Source organism: Rhinoraja longicauda, chromosome 21 (genome assembly GCF_053455715.1).
Source record: "Rhinoraja longicauda isolate Sanriku21f chromosome 21, sRhiLon1.1, whole genome shotgun sequence".
Classification (NCBI taxonomy): Eukaryota; Metazoa; Chordata; class Chondrichthyes; order Rajiformes; family Arhynchobatidae; genus Rhinoraja; species Rhinoraja longicauda.
In genome coordinates, this window is record NC_135973.1 from 2,999,648 (window position 1) to 3,018,000 (window position 18,353).

General features: G+C 50.6%; 1 protein-coding gene across 1 annotated transcript in view; it reads right to left on the reverse strand.

Moving 5' to 3' along the window:
• Positions 1-6,498: 6,498 nt before the first annotated feature.
• The window catches only part of chlsn (cholesin), a 186,323-nt gene continuing 174,468 nt past the window's right edge, over positions 6,499-18,353 (reverse strand). Inside the window, exons 3-6 of the mRNA XM_078417613.1 lie at positions 15,131-15,330; positions 10,682-10,763; positions 7,961-8,075; positions 6,499-7,224 (exon numbers count right to left, since the gene is read on the reverse strand). Coding sequence (XP_078273739.1) covers positions 7,157-7,224; positions 7,961-8,075; positions 10,682-10,763; positions 15,131-15,330 — 465 coding nt within the window. The 3' untranslated portion in view covers positions 6,499-7,156. The remainder of the gene's footprint in view (positions 7,225-7,960; positions 8,076-10,681; positions 10,764-15,130; positions 15,331-18,353) is intronic.

Here is an 18,353-nt window from a genome sequence, read left to right on the forward strand (position 1 = left end):
TTTTTTTTTAGATTTAGAGATACATCGCAGAAACAGGCCCTTCGGCCCACCGAGTCCGCGCCACCCAGCGATCCCCGCACATTAACACTATCCTACACACACTAGGGACAGTTTTTACATTTACCCAGTCAATTAACCTACAAACCTGCACGTCTTTGGAGTGTGGGAGGAAACCGAAGATCTCGGAGAAAACCCACGCAGGTCACGGGGAGAACGTACAAACTCCGTACAGACGGTGCCCGCAATCAGGATGGAACCTGAATCTCCGGCGCTGCATTCGCTGTAAGGCAGCAACTCTACCGCTGCGCCACCGTGCCGTCTAGTTTATTGTCACGTGTACCGAGGTACAGTGAAAAGCTTTAGTTTACGTGCTAACCAGTCAGCAGAAAGACTATACATGATTATAATCGAGCCGTCCACAGCGTACAGATGCATGATAAGGGACTAACGTTTAGTGCAAGGTAATGCCAGTAATCAGCAGTTCTGGTCGCCCCCATTACAGGGGGTAGTGGAGGCTTTGGAGAGGGGGCTGAGGAGGTTCCCCAGGGTGCTGCCTGAGTTAGTGGGTAGAACCTACAGGGAGAGGTTGAACAAACTTGTATTGTCTTCTCCGCAGCGTCAGAGATGGAGTGGGGGCTTGATAGAAGTTTATAAAATCATGAGACTTAGGCACAGTCAGAGCCTTGCCCACCAAGTTGGAAATGCCAAAGACTAGCGGGCATAGCTTTAGACAATTGACAATAGGTGCAGGAGGAGGCCATTCGGCCCTTCGAGCCAGCACCACCATTCAATGTGATCATGGCTGATCATTCTCAATCAGTACCCCGTTCCTGCCTTCTCCCCATACCCCCTGACTCCGCTATCCTTATGAGCTCTATCTAGCTCTCTCTTGAATACATTCAGAGAATTGGCCTCCACTGCCTTCTGAGGCAGAGAGTTCCACAGATTTACAACTCTATGACTGAAAAAGTTTTTCCTCATCTCAGTTCTAAATGGCCTACCCCTTATTCTTAAACTCTGGCCCCTGGTTCTGGACTCCCCCAACATTGGGAACATGTTTCCTGCCTCTAACGCGTCTAATCCCTTAATAATCTTATACGTTTGGATGTTTTAAGGTGAGAAGGCAACGTTTAAAGGATGATGTTTACACAGAGGGCGGTGGGTGGTGGTGGAGGCAGATACATAGTGACGTTTACGAGGCTTTGAGATAAGTGCGTGGATACGCAGGGAATGGAAGCAGGAGAACCTAGGGTGATGGAGGAACTGGAGGAAATCCACATTAGGCAGGAAAAAGTTTTGGGTAGACTGATGGGACTCAAGGCTGATAAATCCCCAGGGCCTGATGGTCTGCATCCCAGGGTGCTTAAGGAGGTGGCTCTAGAAATTGTGGACGCATTAGTGATTATTTTCCAATGTTCTATAGGTTCCGGGTCAGTTCCTGTGGATTGGAGGGTAGCAAATGTTATCCCACTTTTCAAGAAAGGAGGGAGAGAGAAAACGGGAAATTATAGACCAGTTAGTCTGACATCAGTGATGGGGAAAATGCTGGAGTCAATTATAAAAGACGAAATTGCGGAGCAGTTGGATAGCAGTAACAGGATCGTTCAGAGTCAGCATGGATTTACGAAAGGGAAATCGTGCTTGACTAATCTACTGGAATTTTTTGAGGATGTAACTAGGAAAATTGACAGGGGAGAGCCGGTGGAAGTGGTGTACCTCGACTTTCAGAAAGCCTTCGACAAGGTCCCACATAGGAGATTGGTGGGCAAAATTAGAGTACATGGTATTGGAGGTAGGGTACTGACATGGATAGAAAGTTGGTTGACAGACAGAAAGCAAAGAGTGGGGATAAATGGGTCCCTTTCAGAATGGCAGGCAGTGACTGGTGGGGTACCGCAAGGCTCGGTGTTGGGACCGCAGCTATTTACAATATACATCAATGACTTGGATGAAGGGATTAAAAGTACCATTAGCAAATTTGCCAATGATACAAAGCTAGGTGGCAGTGTGAACTGTGAGGAAGATGCTATGAGGTTGCAGGGTGAATTGGACAGGTTGTGTGAGTGGGCGGATGCATGGCAGATGCAGTTTAATGTAGATAAGTGTGAGGTTATCCACTTTGGCGGTAAGAATAGGAAGGCAGATTATTATCTGAATGGTCTCAAGAAAGGAAAGGGGGATGTACAACGTGATCTGGGTGTCTTAGTGCATCAGTCACTGAAAGGAAGCATGCAGGTACAGCAGGCAGTGAAGAAAGCCAATGGAATGTTGGCCTTCATAACAAGAGGAGTTGAGTATAGGAGCAAAGAGGTCCTTCTGCAGTTGTACAGGGCCCTAGTGAGACCGCACCTGGAGTACTGTGTGCAGTTTTGGTCTCCAAATTTGAGGAAGGTTATTTTTGCTATTGACGGCGTGCAGCGTAGGTTTACTAGGTTAATTCCATGTTGAAAGACTGGAGCGACTAGGTTTGTATACACTGGAATTTAGAAGGATGAGAGGGGAGAGCGCGGAAACAGGCCCTTCGGCCCACCGAGTCCTCGCCGACCAGCACACTAACTGTCCTACACACACTAAGGACAATTTACAATTATACCAAGCTAATTAACCAACAAACCTTTGGAGTGTGGGAGGAAACCAGAGCTCCCGGAGAAAACCCACGCAGGTCACGGGGAGAATGTACAAACTCCGTGCAGACGGCGCCCGTAGTCGGGATGGAACCCGGGTCTCCGGCGCTGTGAGGTGGCAACTCTACCGCTGTGCCACCGTGCCGCACCACGCGTGCCACAGTTGGCGAGAGCTTTAGATGTTTTCATTCTTAATCATCTGCGGGAATTTATTTTCGATTATCGGAGCGCAGCAAAGGAGACAGTTTGGATTACAACAATGTTAATAGTTGTTTCTGGCTGCAGCTGTTCTGCTGATGGGTGCGCAGGACTAATGCAGATTACAGTGGACAGGAACACAAGACTGATAACACACATGCTTCACCAGAGCTACTGAGGCATCAGGCCATCAGAGCTTTCCATGGGGTTTCAAATGAGCCTCTTAACAGTCTTTTATTTTTAAAGACGTGACGGGTTTTTAGACAGATGTGTTTCCATGAATGAGATGATGGTGATGGATGGGAATGCATCGCTGGAAGGCATTCAGGTGCGTGTCGGGCAGTGTTGGTGAAGCAGGTGGTGGGCGAAGGGCAAGGAAGGGAGATTTCAGTTCCTCAGTGACGTATCTTTGCAGAAACGAGGAACTGCAGATGCTGGTTAATACACAAACAGACACAGAGTGGCGGAGTAACTCAGCAGGTCAGGCAGCATCTGTGGAGAACGTGGACAGGTGACGTTTCACAGAGTGCTGGAGTAACTCAGTGGGTCAGGCAGCATCTCTGGAGAACATGGATAGGAGACTGAATGACTGGAGTGACTAGGCTTGTATACACTGGAATTTAGAAGGATGAAAGGGGATCTTATCAAAACGTATAAGATTATTAAGGGGTTGGACACGTTAGAGGCAGGAAACATGTTCCCAATGTTTGGGGGAGTCCAGAACCAGGGGCCACAGTTTAAGAATAAGGGGTAGGCCATTTTCAGTCAGAGAGTTGTAAATCTGTGGAATTCTCTGCCTCAGAAGGCAGTGGAGGCCAATTCTCTGAATGCATTCAAGAGAGAGCTAGATAGAGCTCTTAAGGATAGCGGAGTCAGGGGGTATGGGGAGAAGGCAGGAACGGGGTATTGATTGAGAATGATCAGCCATGATCACATTGAATGGCGGTGCTGGCTCGAAGGGCCGAATGGCCTTCTCCTGCACCTATTTTCTATTGTCTATTGTGCAGGCTGAGGTTAGTTTAACCTGGCATTGTGTTCGACACAAACATAGTTGGCCGAAGGGCCTGTTCCTGTGCTGTACTGTGTTCTATGTTCTCTGTAAATAAAATGGCCGCTAGAAGGTTATTTGCTCTCTGTAACATAGTTCTTTCTTCATTAATTGCCCCTGCAATGATTTGGTAGTAAAAACATGTGCATAAAGAGTCTTATTTAATGAGGCAATCTTAGCATCGTTCGGCATGGGCATTGTGGGCCGAAGGGCCTGTTCTTGTGCTGTGCTGTTCTGTTCTATGACATGACAGACAGAAGTCTGGTCTACCCCAACAGCTGCTGACGACATTCTACCGCTGCACCATAGAGAGCATCCTAACACATGGCATCCCTGTGTGGTACCTCAGCTGCACGGAGGCAGAGAGGAGAGCACTTCAGCGGGTAGTCCATAGAGCTCAGAGGACCATCGGAACACAGCTACCAGACTTGGAGGGCATCTACAACACACGATGCCTCAGAAAAGCCACCAGCATCCACAAAGACTCTTCACACCCCTGCAACAGTCTGTCCGGCATAGATCTACTTGCACTTTACTCTGTTTTAAAACTGTTCTAATTTGTTTCATTGGGTTGTTTAAATTAATACTGACTAACTAATTAATTTATTGCATCGTATGGGAGGCACATTCCCAATCTCGTTGTACCCCTGTACAATGACAATAAAGATATATTGTATTGTATTGTACCAAGATGACAACAACATATAACACACTGATTGCAGGAAGCTCGACAAAGCAGCAAAGATGGATATTTTTAAGGCAGAGATAGACAGATTCTTGATCAGTGCGGGTGTCAGGGGTTATGGGGAGAAGGCAGGGGAATGGGGTTAGGAGGGAGAGATAGATCAACCATGATTTAATGGAGGAGCAGACTTGATGGGCCGAATGGCCCAATTCTGCTCCTATCTGGGGCAGCAGGGCGAAGGCCACGGACACCAACAGGATCAACAAACTCATCAGGAAGGCCGGCTCCGTGCTGGGGTGGAGTTGGAGTTGGATTCACGGGAGGTGGGGTCATGGAGGGGAGGATGCTCCTCAAACTGTGGAACATCCTGGACAATACAGCTCACCCCCTCCATGACACACTGGTCAACCTGAGGAGCACCTTCAGCAACAGACTGGTCCCACCAAGATGCAACACAGAACGCCACAGGACATCCTTCTTCCCTGTGGCTGTCAAACTGTACAACTCCTCCCCCTTCTGTCGTGGGCTAGACTGACTGACTCCCCCCTCTCCCCCCCCCCCCCCCCCCTCAATCTTTGCACACCCCCAATCCTTTCCACTCCTCACTTTAACTTCATGTTTCATGTATCTTGTTGTGTTTTATGACCGTTGGCAGATCAATTTCCCTCCTGGGATAAATAAAGTTCGATCGTATCGCATCGTATCACTTCTGACCTCATGAACGATGGGAAATTTGCTCCACAAACATCCACAATGACACCACTTACCCCACCGCGAACATCAACAGTTAAACTTATTCTGAAGAAGGAAATGGGAAAAATAAACTTTAAATAATCTGAGATTCTGCTGCCCATGGATTTCACCTCAGAGGGTGGAATGGGGCCAATCCAAACAGCCATCAGGTATCTGTGCTTCCTGGCAGTGTGTAATATTCAGATCTTAAACCAAGTTGTATTTACTGGAATCGCACAAGACCTGATGCCCGGTGGCGCAGCGGTAGAGTTGCTGCCTCACAGCACTGGAGACCCGGGCTTGATCCCGACTCAGTGGATCAGAGGGATCTGGGAATAACTGTGCATTGTTCCCTGAAGGTGGAATCTCATGTGGATAGGGTGGTGAAGAAGGCGTTTGGTATGCTTGCCTTTATAAATCAGAGCATCGAGTATAGAAGTTGGGATGTAATGTTAAAATTGTACAGGGCATTGGTGAGGCCGAATCTGGAGTATGGTGTGCAGTTCTGGTCGCCAAATTATAGGAAGGATGTCGACAAAATGGAGAGGGTACAGAGGAGATTTACTAGAATGTTGCCTGGGTTTCAGCACTTAAGCTACAGAGAGAGGTTGAACAGGTTGGGTCTTTATTCTTTGGAGCGTAGAATGTTGAGGGGGGACTTGATAGAGGTTTTTTAAATTTTAAGAGGGACGGACAGAGTTGACGTGGGTAGGCTTTTCCCTTTGAGAGTGGGGAAGATTCCAACAAGGGGACATAGCTTCAGAATTGAGGGACAAAAGTTTAGGGGTAACATGAGGGGTAATTTCTTTACTCAGAGGGTGGTGGCTGTATGGAATGGGCTTCCAGTGGAAGTGGTGGAGGCAGGCTCGATTTTATTATTTAAGAGTAAATTGGATAGGTATATGGATAGGAGGGGATTGGAGGGTTATGGTCTGAGAGCAGGTAGATGAGACTAGGTCAGGGAAAATGGTCGGCGTGGACTGGTAGGGCCGAACGGGCCTGTTTCCGTGCTGTAGTTGTTATATGGTTATATGGTTATATGGTTATATGGTTATATGGTTATACGGGTGCTGTCTGTGCGGAGTTTGTTTTTGTTGTGAATAAGCGTGACACCCGCCCCTCTCCCCTGACATCAGCGTGAAGAAGGGTCTCGACCCGAATCGAAACGTCACCCATTCCTTCTCTCCAGAGATGCTGCCTGACCCGCTGAGTTACTCCGGCATTTTGTGTCTACCTTCAATTTTTACCAGCATGTGCAGTTTTGTCCCTACAAATACGGTCTCGTACGCATCATTCCGATAAAACTTTGCTTTAATTGGTCGGCCCGGAACATCTAGTGCAAAGGTGAACATTATCGCATTCACTGAGATTGGAATGTGACAAGAACATCCTTCAGCAGAGCACGCTGCAAGATCGCTGTACAGAACGAGGGGTGAATTGGATCTTATAGAAACTTACAAAATTCTTAAGGGGTTGGACAGGCTAGATTCAGGAAGATTGTTCCCGATGTTGGGGAAGTCCAGAACAAAGGGTCACAGTTTAAGGATAAGGGGGAAGTCTTTTAGGACCGAGATGAGAACGTTTTTTTTCACACAGAGAGTGGTGAATCTGTGGAATTCTCTGCCACAGAAGGTAGTTGAGGCCAGTTCATTGGCTATATTTAAGAGGGAGTTAGATGTGGCCCTTGTGGCTAAAGGGATCAGGGGGTATGGAGAGAAGGCAGGTACGGGATACTGAGTTGGATGATCAGCCATGATCATATTGAATGGTGGTGCAGGCTCGAAGGGCCGAATGGCCTACTCCTGCACCTATGTTTCTATATTTGTCCATGGGTAGGATTGCACCGTGAGCAGAGAGGCACGTGCACGCTCAGAACAGCAGCTGGACCACCTGCTTCATGCGCTCCATCTTCTCCGCGCTGATATCAGTCGGATCATCTGCACAAATGAACACAGATGAAGTGATATTAGAAACAAAGAACTGCAGGTGCTGGGTTATACCAGTGTGGGCGCTGTTCACAGATGATCAGAGCAGAACGGCCTAATTCTGCTCCTACGACTTTTGTTATTCTTATTTTTCATTTTAGTTTTAGTTTAGAGATACAGCGCGGAAACAGGCCCTTTCGGCCCACCGGGTCCGCGCCGACCAGCGATCCCCGCACACTAACACTATCCTACACCCACTAAGGTACAATTTTTACATTTATACCAAGCCAATTAACCTACAAACCTGCACGTCTTTGGAGTGTGGGAGGAAACCGGAGATTTCACAGAAAACCCACGCAGGTCACGGGGGGAAACGTACAAACATCCGTGCAGACAGCGCCCGTAGTCGGGATGGAACCCGGGTCGCCGGAGCTGCATTCGCTGTAAGGCAGCAACTCTACCGCTGCGCCACCGTGCTGGCCTGTTAACTGTAAAACTCTAATTGAACTATTTTTGCACAACGGGCTTTGCGCTCCGATATTGGGGTATTAATTTATGATTTATTTTTGTGTGCTATATGTTATCTAAGTGTCTTGTGCTTAAAGGCCTGTTGCCTATCCATGTTCTCCAGTGATGCTGCCTGACCCGCTGAGTTACTCCAGCACTCTGTGAAATGTCACCTATCCATGTTCTCCAGAGATGCTGCCTGACCCGCTGAGTTACTCCAGCATTTTGTGTCTGTTCTTACCTGTAGAGCCGGATTGCTTCATCAGCGCCTCGGTTTTCTGAACAGTCAGCTCGCGGGCATTCCCCTGCAGGCCCTGCAGGTAATCCAGCAGCAAGGTGAAGTGCTTGTCCGAGACCTACATTGGAATAGAAACCAGTCCATCTCCTGGCACCGACACTGCACAACTTCAGAAACAGGCGGACACAGGGAATCAGGTGGACACAAGGAAACAGGCGGACACAGGGAAACAGGCGGACACAGAGAAACAGGCGGACACAGGGAAACAGGCGGACACAGGGAAACAGGCGGACACAGGGAAACAGGCGGACACAAGGAAACAGGCGGACACAGAGAAACAGGCAGACACAGGGAAACAGGCGGACACAGGGAAACAGGCGGACACAGGGAAACATGCGGACACAGGGAAACAGGCGGACACAGGGAAACAGGCGGACACAAGGAAACAGGCGGACACAGGGAAACATGCGGACACAGGGAAACAGGCGGACACAGGGAAACAGGCGGACACAGGGAAACAGGCGGACACAGGGAAACAGGCGGACACAGGGAAACAGGCGGACACAAGGAAACAGGCGGACACAAGGAAACAGGCGGACACAGGGAAACATGCGGACACAGGGAAACATGCGGACACAGGGAAACAGGCGGACACAGGGAAACAGGCGGACACAGGGAAACAGGCGGACACAGGGAAACAGGCGGACACATGGAAACAGGCGGACACAAGGAAACAGGCGGACACAGGGAAACATGCGGACACAGGGAAACATGCGGACACAGGGAAACAGGCGGACACAGGGAAACAGGCAGACACATGGAAACAGGCGGACACAGGGAAACAGGCGGACACAAGGAAACAGGCAGACACAGGGAAACAGGCGGACACAGGGAAACATGCGGACACAGGGAAACAGGCGGACACAGGGAAACATGCGGACACAGGGAAACAGGCGGACACAAGGAAACAGGCGGACACAGGGAAACATGCGGACACAGGGAAACAGGCGGACACAGGGAAACAGGCGGACACAGGGAAACAGGCGGACACAGGGAAACAGGCGGACACAAGGAAACAGGCGGACACAAGGAAACAGGCGGACACAGGGAAACATGCGGACACAGGGAAACATGCGGACACAGGGAAACATGCGGACACAGGGAAACAGGCGGACACAGGGAAACAGGCAGACACATGGAAACAGGCGGACACAGGGAAACATGCGGACACAAGGAAACAGGCAGACACAGGGAAACAGGCGGACACAGGGAAACATGCGGACACAGGGAAACAGGCGGACACAGGGAAACAGGCGGACACAGGGAAACAGGCGGACACAGGGAAACAGGCGGACACAAGGAAACAGGCGGACACAGGGAAACAGGCGGACACAGGGAAACAGGCGGACACACGGAAACAGGCGGACACAGGGAAACATGCGGACACAAGGAACTGCAGACGCTGCAACCCTGAGCAGAACATAAAGTGTGTGGGGGGACCGTCGTGGGGGGAGGGGAAGAACAATGGACAATGGGGAGCCGGCATGGGGGGGACTGCTGTGGGGGGGGGGAGGGCGGCCGCAATTGGTGGAGCTGGAGCACGTGGCCGCTGGCTGGGTGAGGTCACGTGGGGCGCGGGGCGGTGACGTCACCCTTTCCCCGTATTTGGGAGTGAGGAAGTTGGCAACCCTACAAATACGGGACAAGGGCGGTCCCACACGGGACAAACTTATTTAGCTCAAAATACGGGATGTCCCGGCTAATACGGGACGGTTGGCGACGTTAGCTACGCCACCCGTTGTTGTAAACTGGAACCTTATTCACATTGATTTGACACGGGGGGGGGTTACCTGGTCACGGGGGGGGTTTACATGGTCACGGGGGGGGGTTACCTGGTCACAGGGGGGGGGGGTTACCTGGTCGCAGGGGGGGGGGGGTTACCTGGTCACGGGGGGGTTACCTGGTCACGGGGGGGGGGTTACCTGGTCACGGGAGGAGTTACCTGTTCACGGGGGGGGGTTACCTGGTCACAGGGGAGGGGGGTTACCTGGTCACGGGGGGAGTTACCTGGTCACGGGGGGGGGGTTACCTGGTCACAGGGGGGGGGTTACCTGGTCACGGGGGGTTACCTGGTCACGGGGGGGGTTTACCTGGTCATGGGGGGGGGGTTTAACCTGGTCATGGTGGGGGGGGGGTTACCTGGTCACGGGGGGGTTACCTGGTCACGGGGTGGGGGGGGGTTACCTGGTCACGGGGGGGGGGGTTTAACCTGGTCATGGTGGGGGGGGGTTACCTGGTCACGGTGGGGGGGGGTTTACCTGGTCACAGGGGTTTACCTGGTCACGGGGGGGGGGGTTACCTGGTCACGGTGGGGGGGGGGTTTACCTGGTCACGGGGGGGGGTTACCTGGTCACGGGGGGGGGTTTACCTGGTCACGGGGGGGGTTTACCTGGTCACGGGGGGGGGGGTTTACCTGGTCACGGGGGGGGGTTTACCTGGTCACGGGGGGGGGGGTTTACCTGGTCACGGGGGGGGGTTACCTGGTCACGGGGGGGGGTTTACCTGGTCACGGGGGGGTTTACCTGGTCACGGGGGGGGGTTTACCTGGTCACGGGGGGGGGTTACCTGGTCACGGGGGGGGGGTTTACCTGGTCACGGGGGGGGGGTTTACCTGGTCACACGGGGGGGGTGGGTTACCTGGTCACGGGGGTTGGGGGGGTTTACCTGGTCACGGTCATACATGTGCTGCAGTAGCCATATCTGTCTGGTCTTCTGAAATCTCCACTCCTTGCGGTTTGTGGACCACCTACGTAGAAACACAAGATAGCGTGAAAAGCTCAGGTCGTTTTAGCGAAATAACAAAAGCTATAAATGTAGATTATGTTACCCTGGAGTCGACCATCTAGACTCAGAGAGCCACAGTGTGGAAACAAGCCCTTCGGCCCAACTTGCCCACACACACCGGCGGCCAACTTGCCCACACCGGCGGCCAACTTGCCCACACCGGCGGCCAACTTGCCCACACCGGCGGTCAACATGTCCCATCTACACTAGCCCCACCCACCTGCCCATACCCCTCCAAACCTGTCCTATCCGTGTACCTGTCCAACTGTTTCTTAAACGTTGTAATAGTCCCAGCCCCAACTACCTCCTCTGGCAGCTCGTTCCTCACACCCACCACCCTCTGTGTGAAAAGGTTACCCCTCAGATTCCTATGAAATATTTCCTCCTTCACCTTTAGACTACGTCCTCTGGTCCTCGATTCCTTTGCTCTGGGCAAGAGAATCCGTGCGTCTACCAGATCGATTCCTCTCATGATTGTATGCACCTCTATAAGATCATTTCAATGCACCTTGGCCATGTTCATTAGAAGGCTGCCTGGATTGGAGGCCATCAGCTACAAGGAGAGGATGGACAGACTTGGATAGTTTGGTCCGGAACGCAGGAGGTTGAGGAGAGACCTGGGAGACGTGTATACGATTACGAGAGGGATAGATGAGGTAGACAGTCAGAACCTTTCACCCGGGGTGTAATTGTCAAAGACCAAAGGGCATCATTTTTAGTTTAGTTTAGTTTAGAGATACAGCGCGGAAACAGGCCCTTCGGCCCACCGGGTCCGCGCCGACCAGCGATCCCCGCACACTAACACTATCCTGCACACACTAGGGACAATTTACATTTACACCAAGCCAATTAACCTACAAACCCGCACGTCTTTGGAGTGTGGGAGGAAACCGACGATCCCACGCAGATCACGGGGCGTACGTACAAACTCCGCACAGACGGTACCCGTAGTCAGGATGGAACCCGGGTCTCCGGCGCTGCATTCGCTGTAAGGCGGCAACTCTACCGCTGCGCCACCGTGACCGCCCAACTAAATAACTTTAAGATGAGAGGGCCAAAGTGTACAGGAGATATGCGGGGTAGGTTTATTTTACACAGAGGGTGGGGGGTGCCTGGAACACACTGCCAGGGGCAGCGCTGGAGGCAGATACGTTCTTCCAGCACTTTGTCTTTTACTTTCAGAGTTGCTTGAAATGCAAATTGTAAGCAAGCATTTATCAACATTGCAGTAACTGTTCACTCAGTCCAAAGGGGAAGGGTGCGGATTTTCACAAATGAGAGATGGCGTGACATCTTATATTTCCTCGTTCAGTTCAGTTTAGTTTAGTTTAATTAGAGATACAGCGCGGAAACAGGCCCTATGGCCAAACTGAGTCCGTGCCGCCCAGCGATCCCCGCACATTAACACTATCCTACACCCACTAGGGACAGTTTTTACATTTACCAAGCCAATCAACCTACAAACCCGCACGTCTTTGGAGTGTGGGAGGAAACCGAAGATCTCGGAGAAAACCCACGCAGGTCACGGGGTAAACGTACAAACTCCGTACAGACGGCACCCTTAGTCGGGATTGAACCCGGGTCTCCGGCGCTGTGAGGCAGCAACTCTACCGCTGCGCCACTGTGCAGCCCAAGCAGTTATAGCAACCAAGGAAACATTTGTCCACTCGACTGTGATCTAAAATTCATCATCCATGTACAACGTTTACTACAGGGCGGCACGGTGGCGCAGCGGTAGAGTTGCTGCCTCACAGCGCCGGAGACCCGGGTTCGATCCCGACTACGGGTGCCGTCTGTACGGAGTTTGCACGTTCTCCCCGTGACCTGCGTGGGTTTTCTCCGGGTGCTCCGGTTTCCTCCCACACTCCAGAGACGTGCAGGTTTGTAGGTTATTTGGCTTCTGTAAGATTATAAATTGTCTCTAGTGTGCAGGATAGTGTTAGTGTATGGTGTGATCGTTGGTCGGCATGGACCTGGTGGGCCGAAGGGCCTGTTTCCACGCTGTATTTCTAAAGTCTGAAGTCTAAGGTAAAATTGTGTAAGAAAATGGTCATAAACTTTCATGCTTATTTCCTACAGAAGTATTTTTAAAGTAAAATAACTCCGTGAGTGATTTATTTGCAAGCTGCAATTAATGTACTTAAAATATCTTACTTAATCCACCACAGTTGTGTGTTTGTATCTGTAGCCTGGAAACAAGATATTTTTAAAGCTAGGTTTAGATGATTAAGGTGAGAGGGGAAAGATTTAATAGGAACCTGAGGGGCAATTTTTTCACACAGAGGGTGGTGGGTGTATGGAACGAGCTGCCAGAGGAGGTAGTTGAGGCAGGGACTGTCGCAACATCTAAGAAACAATTGGACAGGTACATGGATAGGACGGGTTTACAGGGATATGGGGCAAACATGAGCAGGCGGGACGAGTGTAGGTAGGGCATCTTGGTCAGCATGGGCAAGTTGGGCCGAAGGGCCTGTTTCCACACTGTGTGACTCGATGACTCTATCTAGATCCTTTGTTTCTTTGAACATTGACTTATCATTTCCTTTTCCCAGATTGGACACTTTTTCTGCTAACAATGAAATGAAGCATTTGTTGATAGGTGACGTTTCACAGAGTGCTGGAGTAACTCAGTGGGTCAGGCAGTATCTCTGGAGAACATGGATAGGTGACGTTTCACAGAGTGCTGGAGTAACCCAGCGGGTCAGGCAGCATCTGTGGAGAACATGGATATGTGACGTTTCACAGAGTGCTGGAGTAACTCAGCGGGTCAGGCAGCATCTGTGGAGAACATGGATATGTGACGTTTCACAGAGTGCTGGAGTAACTCAGCGGGTCAGGCAGCATCTCTGAAAAAGATTGATAGATGGTTTCATGTCTGAAGAAGAAACCCTACTTCAGATATGAATCGTCACCTATCCATGTTCTCCAGAGATGCTGCCTGACCCGCTGAGTTACTCCAGCACTCTGTGTCTTTCTTTGGCCGAAGAACCAGCATCTGCAGTTCCTAGTTATTACTGTTGACTCTTCACTTGTTCCTCTGCTTGCCCCAAGACCATGCCCTTAATTCTAGAAGATCTGGCTAGAAACCAGAGCCCATGAACACTCATCCTATCGCACGCCTACAATCTTAAAGCTACGCCATTTCCCTTTGGGACGGCACGGTGGTGCAGCGGGTAGTACCTCTGCCTCGTTGTGTCAGAGACCCGGGTGCGATCCTGACCCCAGGTGCTGTCAGTGTGGAGTTTGCACGTTCTCCCTCTGACCTCGTGGGTTTCCTCCGGGCGCTCCGGTTCCCTCCCACATCCCAAAGACGTGCGGGTTTGTAGGTTAATCGGCCCTCTGTAAAATTGCCCCCCTGGTGTGCAGGGAGTGGATGAGAAAGTGGGATAACATTGAACTAGTGTGAACGGCTGATCGATGGTCGGCGTGGACTCGATGGGCCGAAGGGCCTGTTTCCGTGCTGTATCTCTTAAACTAAAACTAAATTAGAATTCACTTTTTTGTTGCCACTGACCTAATCCAAACCGAATTAGCGGTTGCCAAACATGTCCATCTGTTGACTTTAGTTGTGTTTTTTGTGTTTTAGAGATACTGCATGGATACAGATCCTTCGGCCTACCGAGACCGTGCCGACCAGCGATCCCCATACACTAGCACTATGGATAATTTACAATTACACCAAAGCCAATTAACCAACAAGCCTGCGCGTCTTTGGAGTGTGGGAGGAAACCGGTGCACCCGGAGAAAACCAACGCAGGTCACAGGGAGAACGTACAAACTCCGTACAGACAGCCCCCCAAGTCAGGATCGGACGCGAGTCTCTGGCGCTGTGAGGCAGCAACTCTAACTGTATACACTGGAATTTAGAAGGATGAGAGGGGATCTTATCGAAACGTGTAAGATTATTAAGGGGTTGGACACGTTAGAGGCAGGAAACATGTTCCCAATGTTGGGGGAGTCCAGAACCGGGGGCCACAGTTTAAGAATAAGGGGTAGGCCATTTAGAATGGAGATGAGGAAAAACTTTTTCAGTTGTAAATCTGTGGAATTCTCTGCCTCAGAAGGCAGTGGAGGCCAATTCTCTGAATGCATTCAAGAGAGAGCTAGATAGAGCTCTTAAGGATAGCGGAGTCAGGGGGTATGGGGAGAAGGCAGGAACGGGGTACTGATTGAGAATGATCAGCCATGATCACATTGAATGGTGGTGCTGGCTCGAAGGGCCGAATGGCCTCCTCCTGCACCTATTGTCTATTGTCTATTGTCTACCGTGCCGCCCATTCATCTAGGTTGTACGCTGCCAAAGTGAATTGGAACGTTTCTAATTCTTACGTTGTCAGATATTCCAAGGCAAGTTGGCAAGCTGAGGCCCTCTGCGGAGTTCCCTCTTGCACCACCACGCTGGCTTCCCGCAACGTCTTTTTTTCTTCCTTTTTACGCTCTTTCTTCAGTTTCCGTTCCATCGTTCTCTTTGCTTCTGGAGAGAGTTCCTCCTCGCCCTCGATTCCATCCATTGGTTTTTCCTCAGTGTCCTGGTAACGGTAAATTAGATGGTCCATTAAGGAAAGAAGGTGGAGGTTTATTTTGTGGAGAACATATATATCAGATCTCTTGAAAAAAGGAATAGGCGACGATTCAGTTCGAGACCCTCCTGAAGATGGGTCTCGACCCGAAACGTCTCCTATTCCTTTTCTCTAGAGATCCTTCCTGACCCGAAAAGGTAAATAGTTTAGTTTAGTTTACTTTAGATATACAGCACAGAAAAAGGCCCTTCGGCCCACCGAGATCGTGCAGACCAGCGATCACCCCGTACACTAGCGCAATCCTACACACACTAGGGTCAATTTACAATTTTACCGAGGCCAATTAACCTGCAAACCTGCACGCCTTTGGAGTGTGGGAGGAAACCGGAGCACCCTGGGAAAACCCACGCGGGTCACGGGGAGAACGTACAAACTCCGTACAGACAGCGCCCGTGGTCGGGATGGAACCCGGGTCTCCGGCGCTGTGAGGCAGCAGCTCTACCCGCTGCTCCACCGTGAACGTCGCAATAAATAGTTGTTTCCAAATTGATAAGTGGTAAAAAGAAACACAAAAGGAAGGGGGGAGGGGGGGAGTGAAGGGGAGGGGATGGGGGCAGAGGGGGGGAGGGGGATGGGGGGAGGGGGCGAGGAGAGGGTGCTGCATCAATGCAGGAGAGGTTTGGGGCCAACAGTTCCACTTGGTCTAGTAAACATTAAAACATAGAAACATAGAAAACAGGTGCAGGAGTAGACCATTCGGCCCTTTGAGCCAGCACCGCCATTCAATGTGATCATGGTTGATCATCCACAATCAGTGCCCCGTTCCTGCTTTCTCCCCATATCCCTTGATTCCGTTAGCCCTAAGAGCTAAATCTAACTCTCTCTTGAAAACATCCAGTGAATTGGCCTCCACTGCCTTCTGTGGTAGAGAATTCCACAGATTCACAACTCTCTGGGTGAAAAAGTTTTTCCTCATCTCAGTCCTAAATGGCCGACCCCTTAATCCTTAAACTGTGACCCTTGGTTCTGGACTCACCAAACATCGGGAACATTTTTCCTGCATCTAGCCTGTCCAATCCTTTAAGAATTTTATTTGTTTCTATAAGATCCCCTCTCATCCTCCTAAATTCCAGTGAATACAAGCCCAGTCGACCCATTCTTTACTGAGATAACTTCCCTTAGAAATGTTATCGGTTTATTTAGCAAAACTCCAGCAAACTTGAGTGCCTATTGGACAAGTTGCATTGTGCAAATCTACTTGGAGTGAATGGTCCTACGATCTTGTGTGCAGCCAAATAAATTGCTGGCTAATGCCTTCATTGCAGGATTGAAAATTTGGGTTACTATGTGGAGGATTTAGACGGACTCAATAACCCAGCAGATCATGTGCTCTCAAGCTTACAGTGCAGAAACAAGTAAATCTCAAACAAAGCCAGTCTACTGTAGTCCGTTAAAAAGAAATAGTCCACTCCTGGCTCTCCCCACTCTCTGTGTAAAACAACGGTGCCGGTGGTGCAGCGGGTAGAGCTGCTGCCTCACAGCGCCAGAGACCCGGGTTCCATCCTGACCTCGGGTGCTGTCTGTATGGAGTTTGCACGTTCTCCCCGTGATCACGTGGGTTTTCTCCGGGTGCTCCGGTTTCCTCCCCCACTCCAAAGACGCACAGTTTTGTAGCTTAATTGTAGGTCAATGGTAAACATTGTAAATAGTCCCTGGTGTGTTGGATAGTGCTCGTGTACAATCTGTGTACGAACACTGGTCGGTGGGCCGAAGGGCCTGATTAGAGATTGCACGTATCTCTAAACTAAACTAAACTAAACACGCAGACACATGCACACCTACGCACACACACACACATATTATATATATATACACACACACATGCACACCTAAGCACACACACTCACACTCACACGCAGGTCTACGCACACTCACACACATATACACACTTACACACACACACATGCACACCCTCTCACACATGCACACATGCACACCTACGCACACACTCACACATACGCACACACTCCAAAGACGTACAGGTATGTAGGTTAATTGGCTGGGTAAATGTAAAAATTGGCCCTAGTGGGTGTAGGATAGTGTTAATGTGCGGGGATCGCTGGGCGGCACGGACTTGGTGGGCCGAAAAGGCCTGTTTCAGGCTGTATATATATGATATGATATGATATGCACACCTAAGCACACACTAACAATCACACACATATACACACACACACTCACACACATACATACACATGCACACCTACGCACACACTAACAATCAAACACACACGCACACATATACACACACACTCACAAACATACACACACATACAAACACACATGCACACCCTCACACGCACACATGCACACCTATGCACACACTCACACACACATGCACACCTACGCACACACTAACAATCAAACACACACACACACACACACACACACACACAAACATACACACACATGCACACCTACGCACACACTCTCACACACACACACAATTGCATGCTTGCTCACCCCAGCAGAGGGCGATGAGGAGCACCAGGAGCTGGCTGCCTGTCCCTCTGATGTGAAGATGGACACAAAATGCTGGAGTAACTCAGTGGGACATGCAGCATCTCTGGATTCAGATTTAGAGACTTCCTCCCCAGCTGTTACCAGGCAGCTGAGCCATCCTACCACCAACTAGAGAGCGGTCCTGACTAGGGTTGCCAACTGTCCCGTATTAGCCGGGACATCCCGTATTTTGGGCTAAATTAGTTTGTCCCCGTACGGGACCACCCTTGTCCCGTATTAGTAGGGTTGCCAACTTCCTCGCTCCCAAATAAGGGTGACGTCACCGCCCCGCGCCGCACGTGACCTCACCCAGCCAGCGGCCACGTGCTGCCGCTCCACCAATGGCGGCCGCCATTGGTGGAGCGGGAGCACGTGGCCGCTGGCTGGGCGAGGTCACGTGGGGCGCGCGGGGCAGTGACGTCACCCTTTGTCCCGTATTTGGGAGTGAGGAAGTTGGCACCACTAGTCCT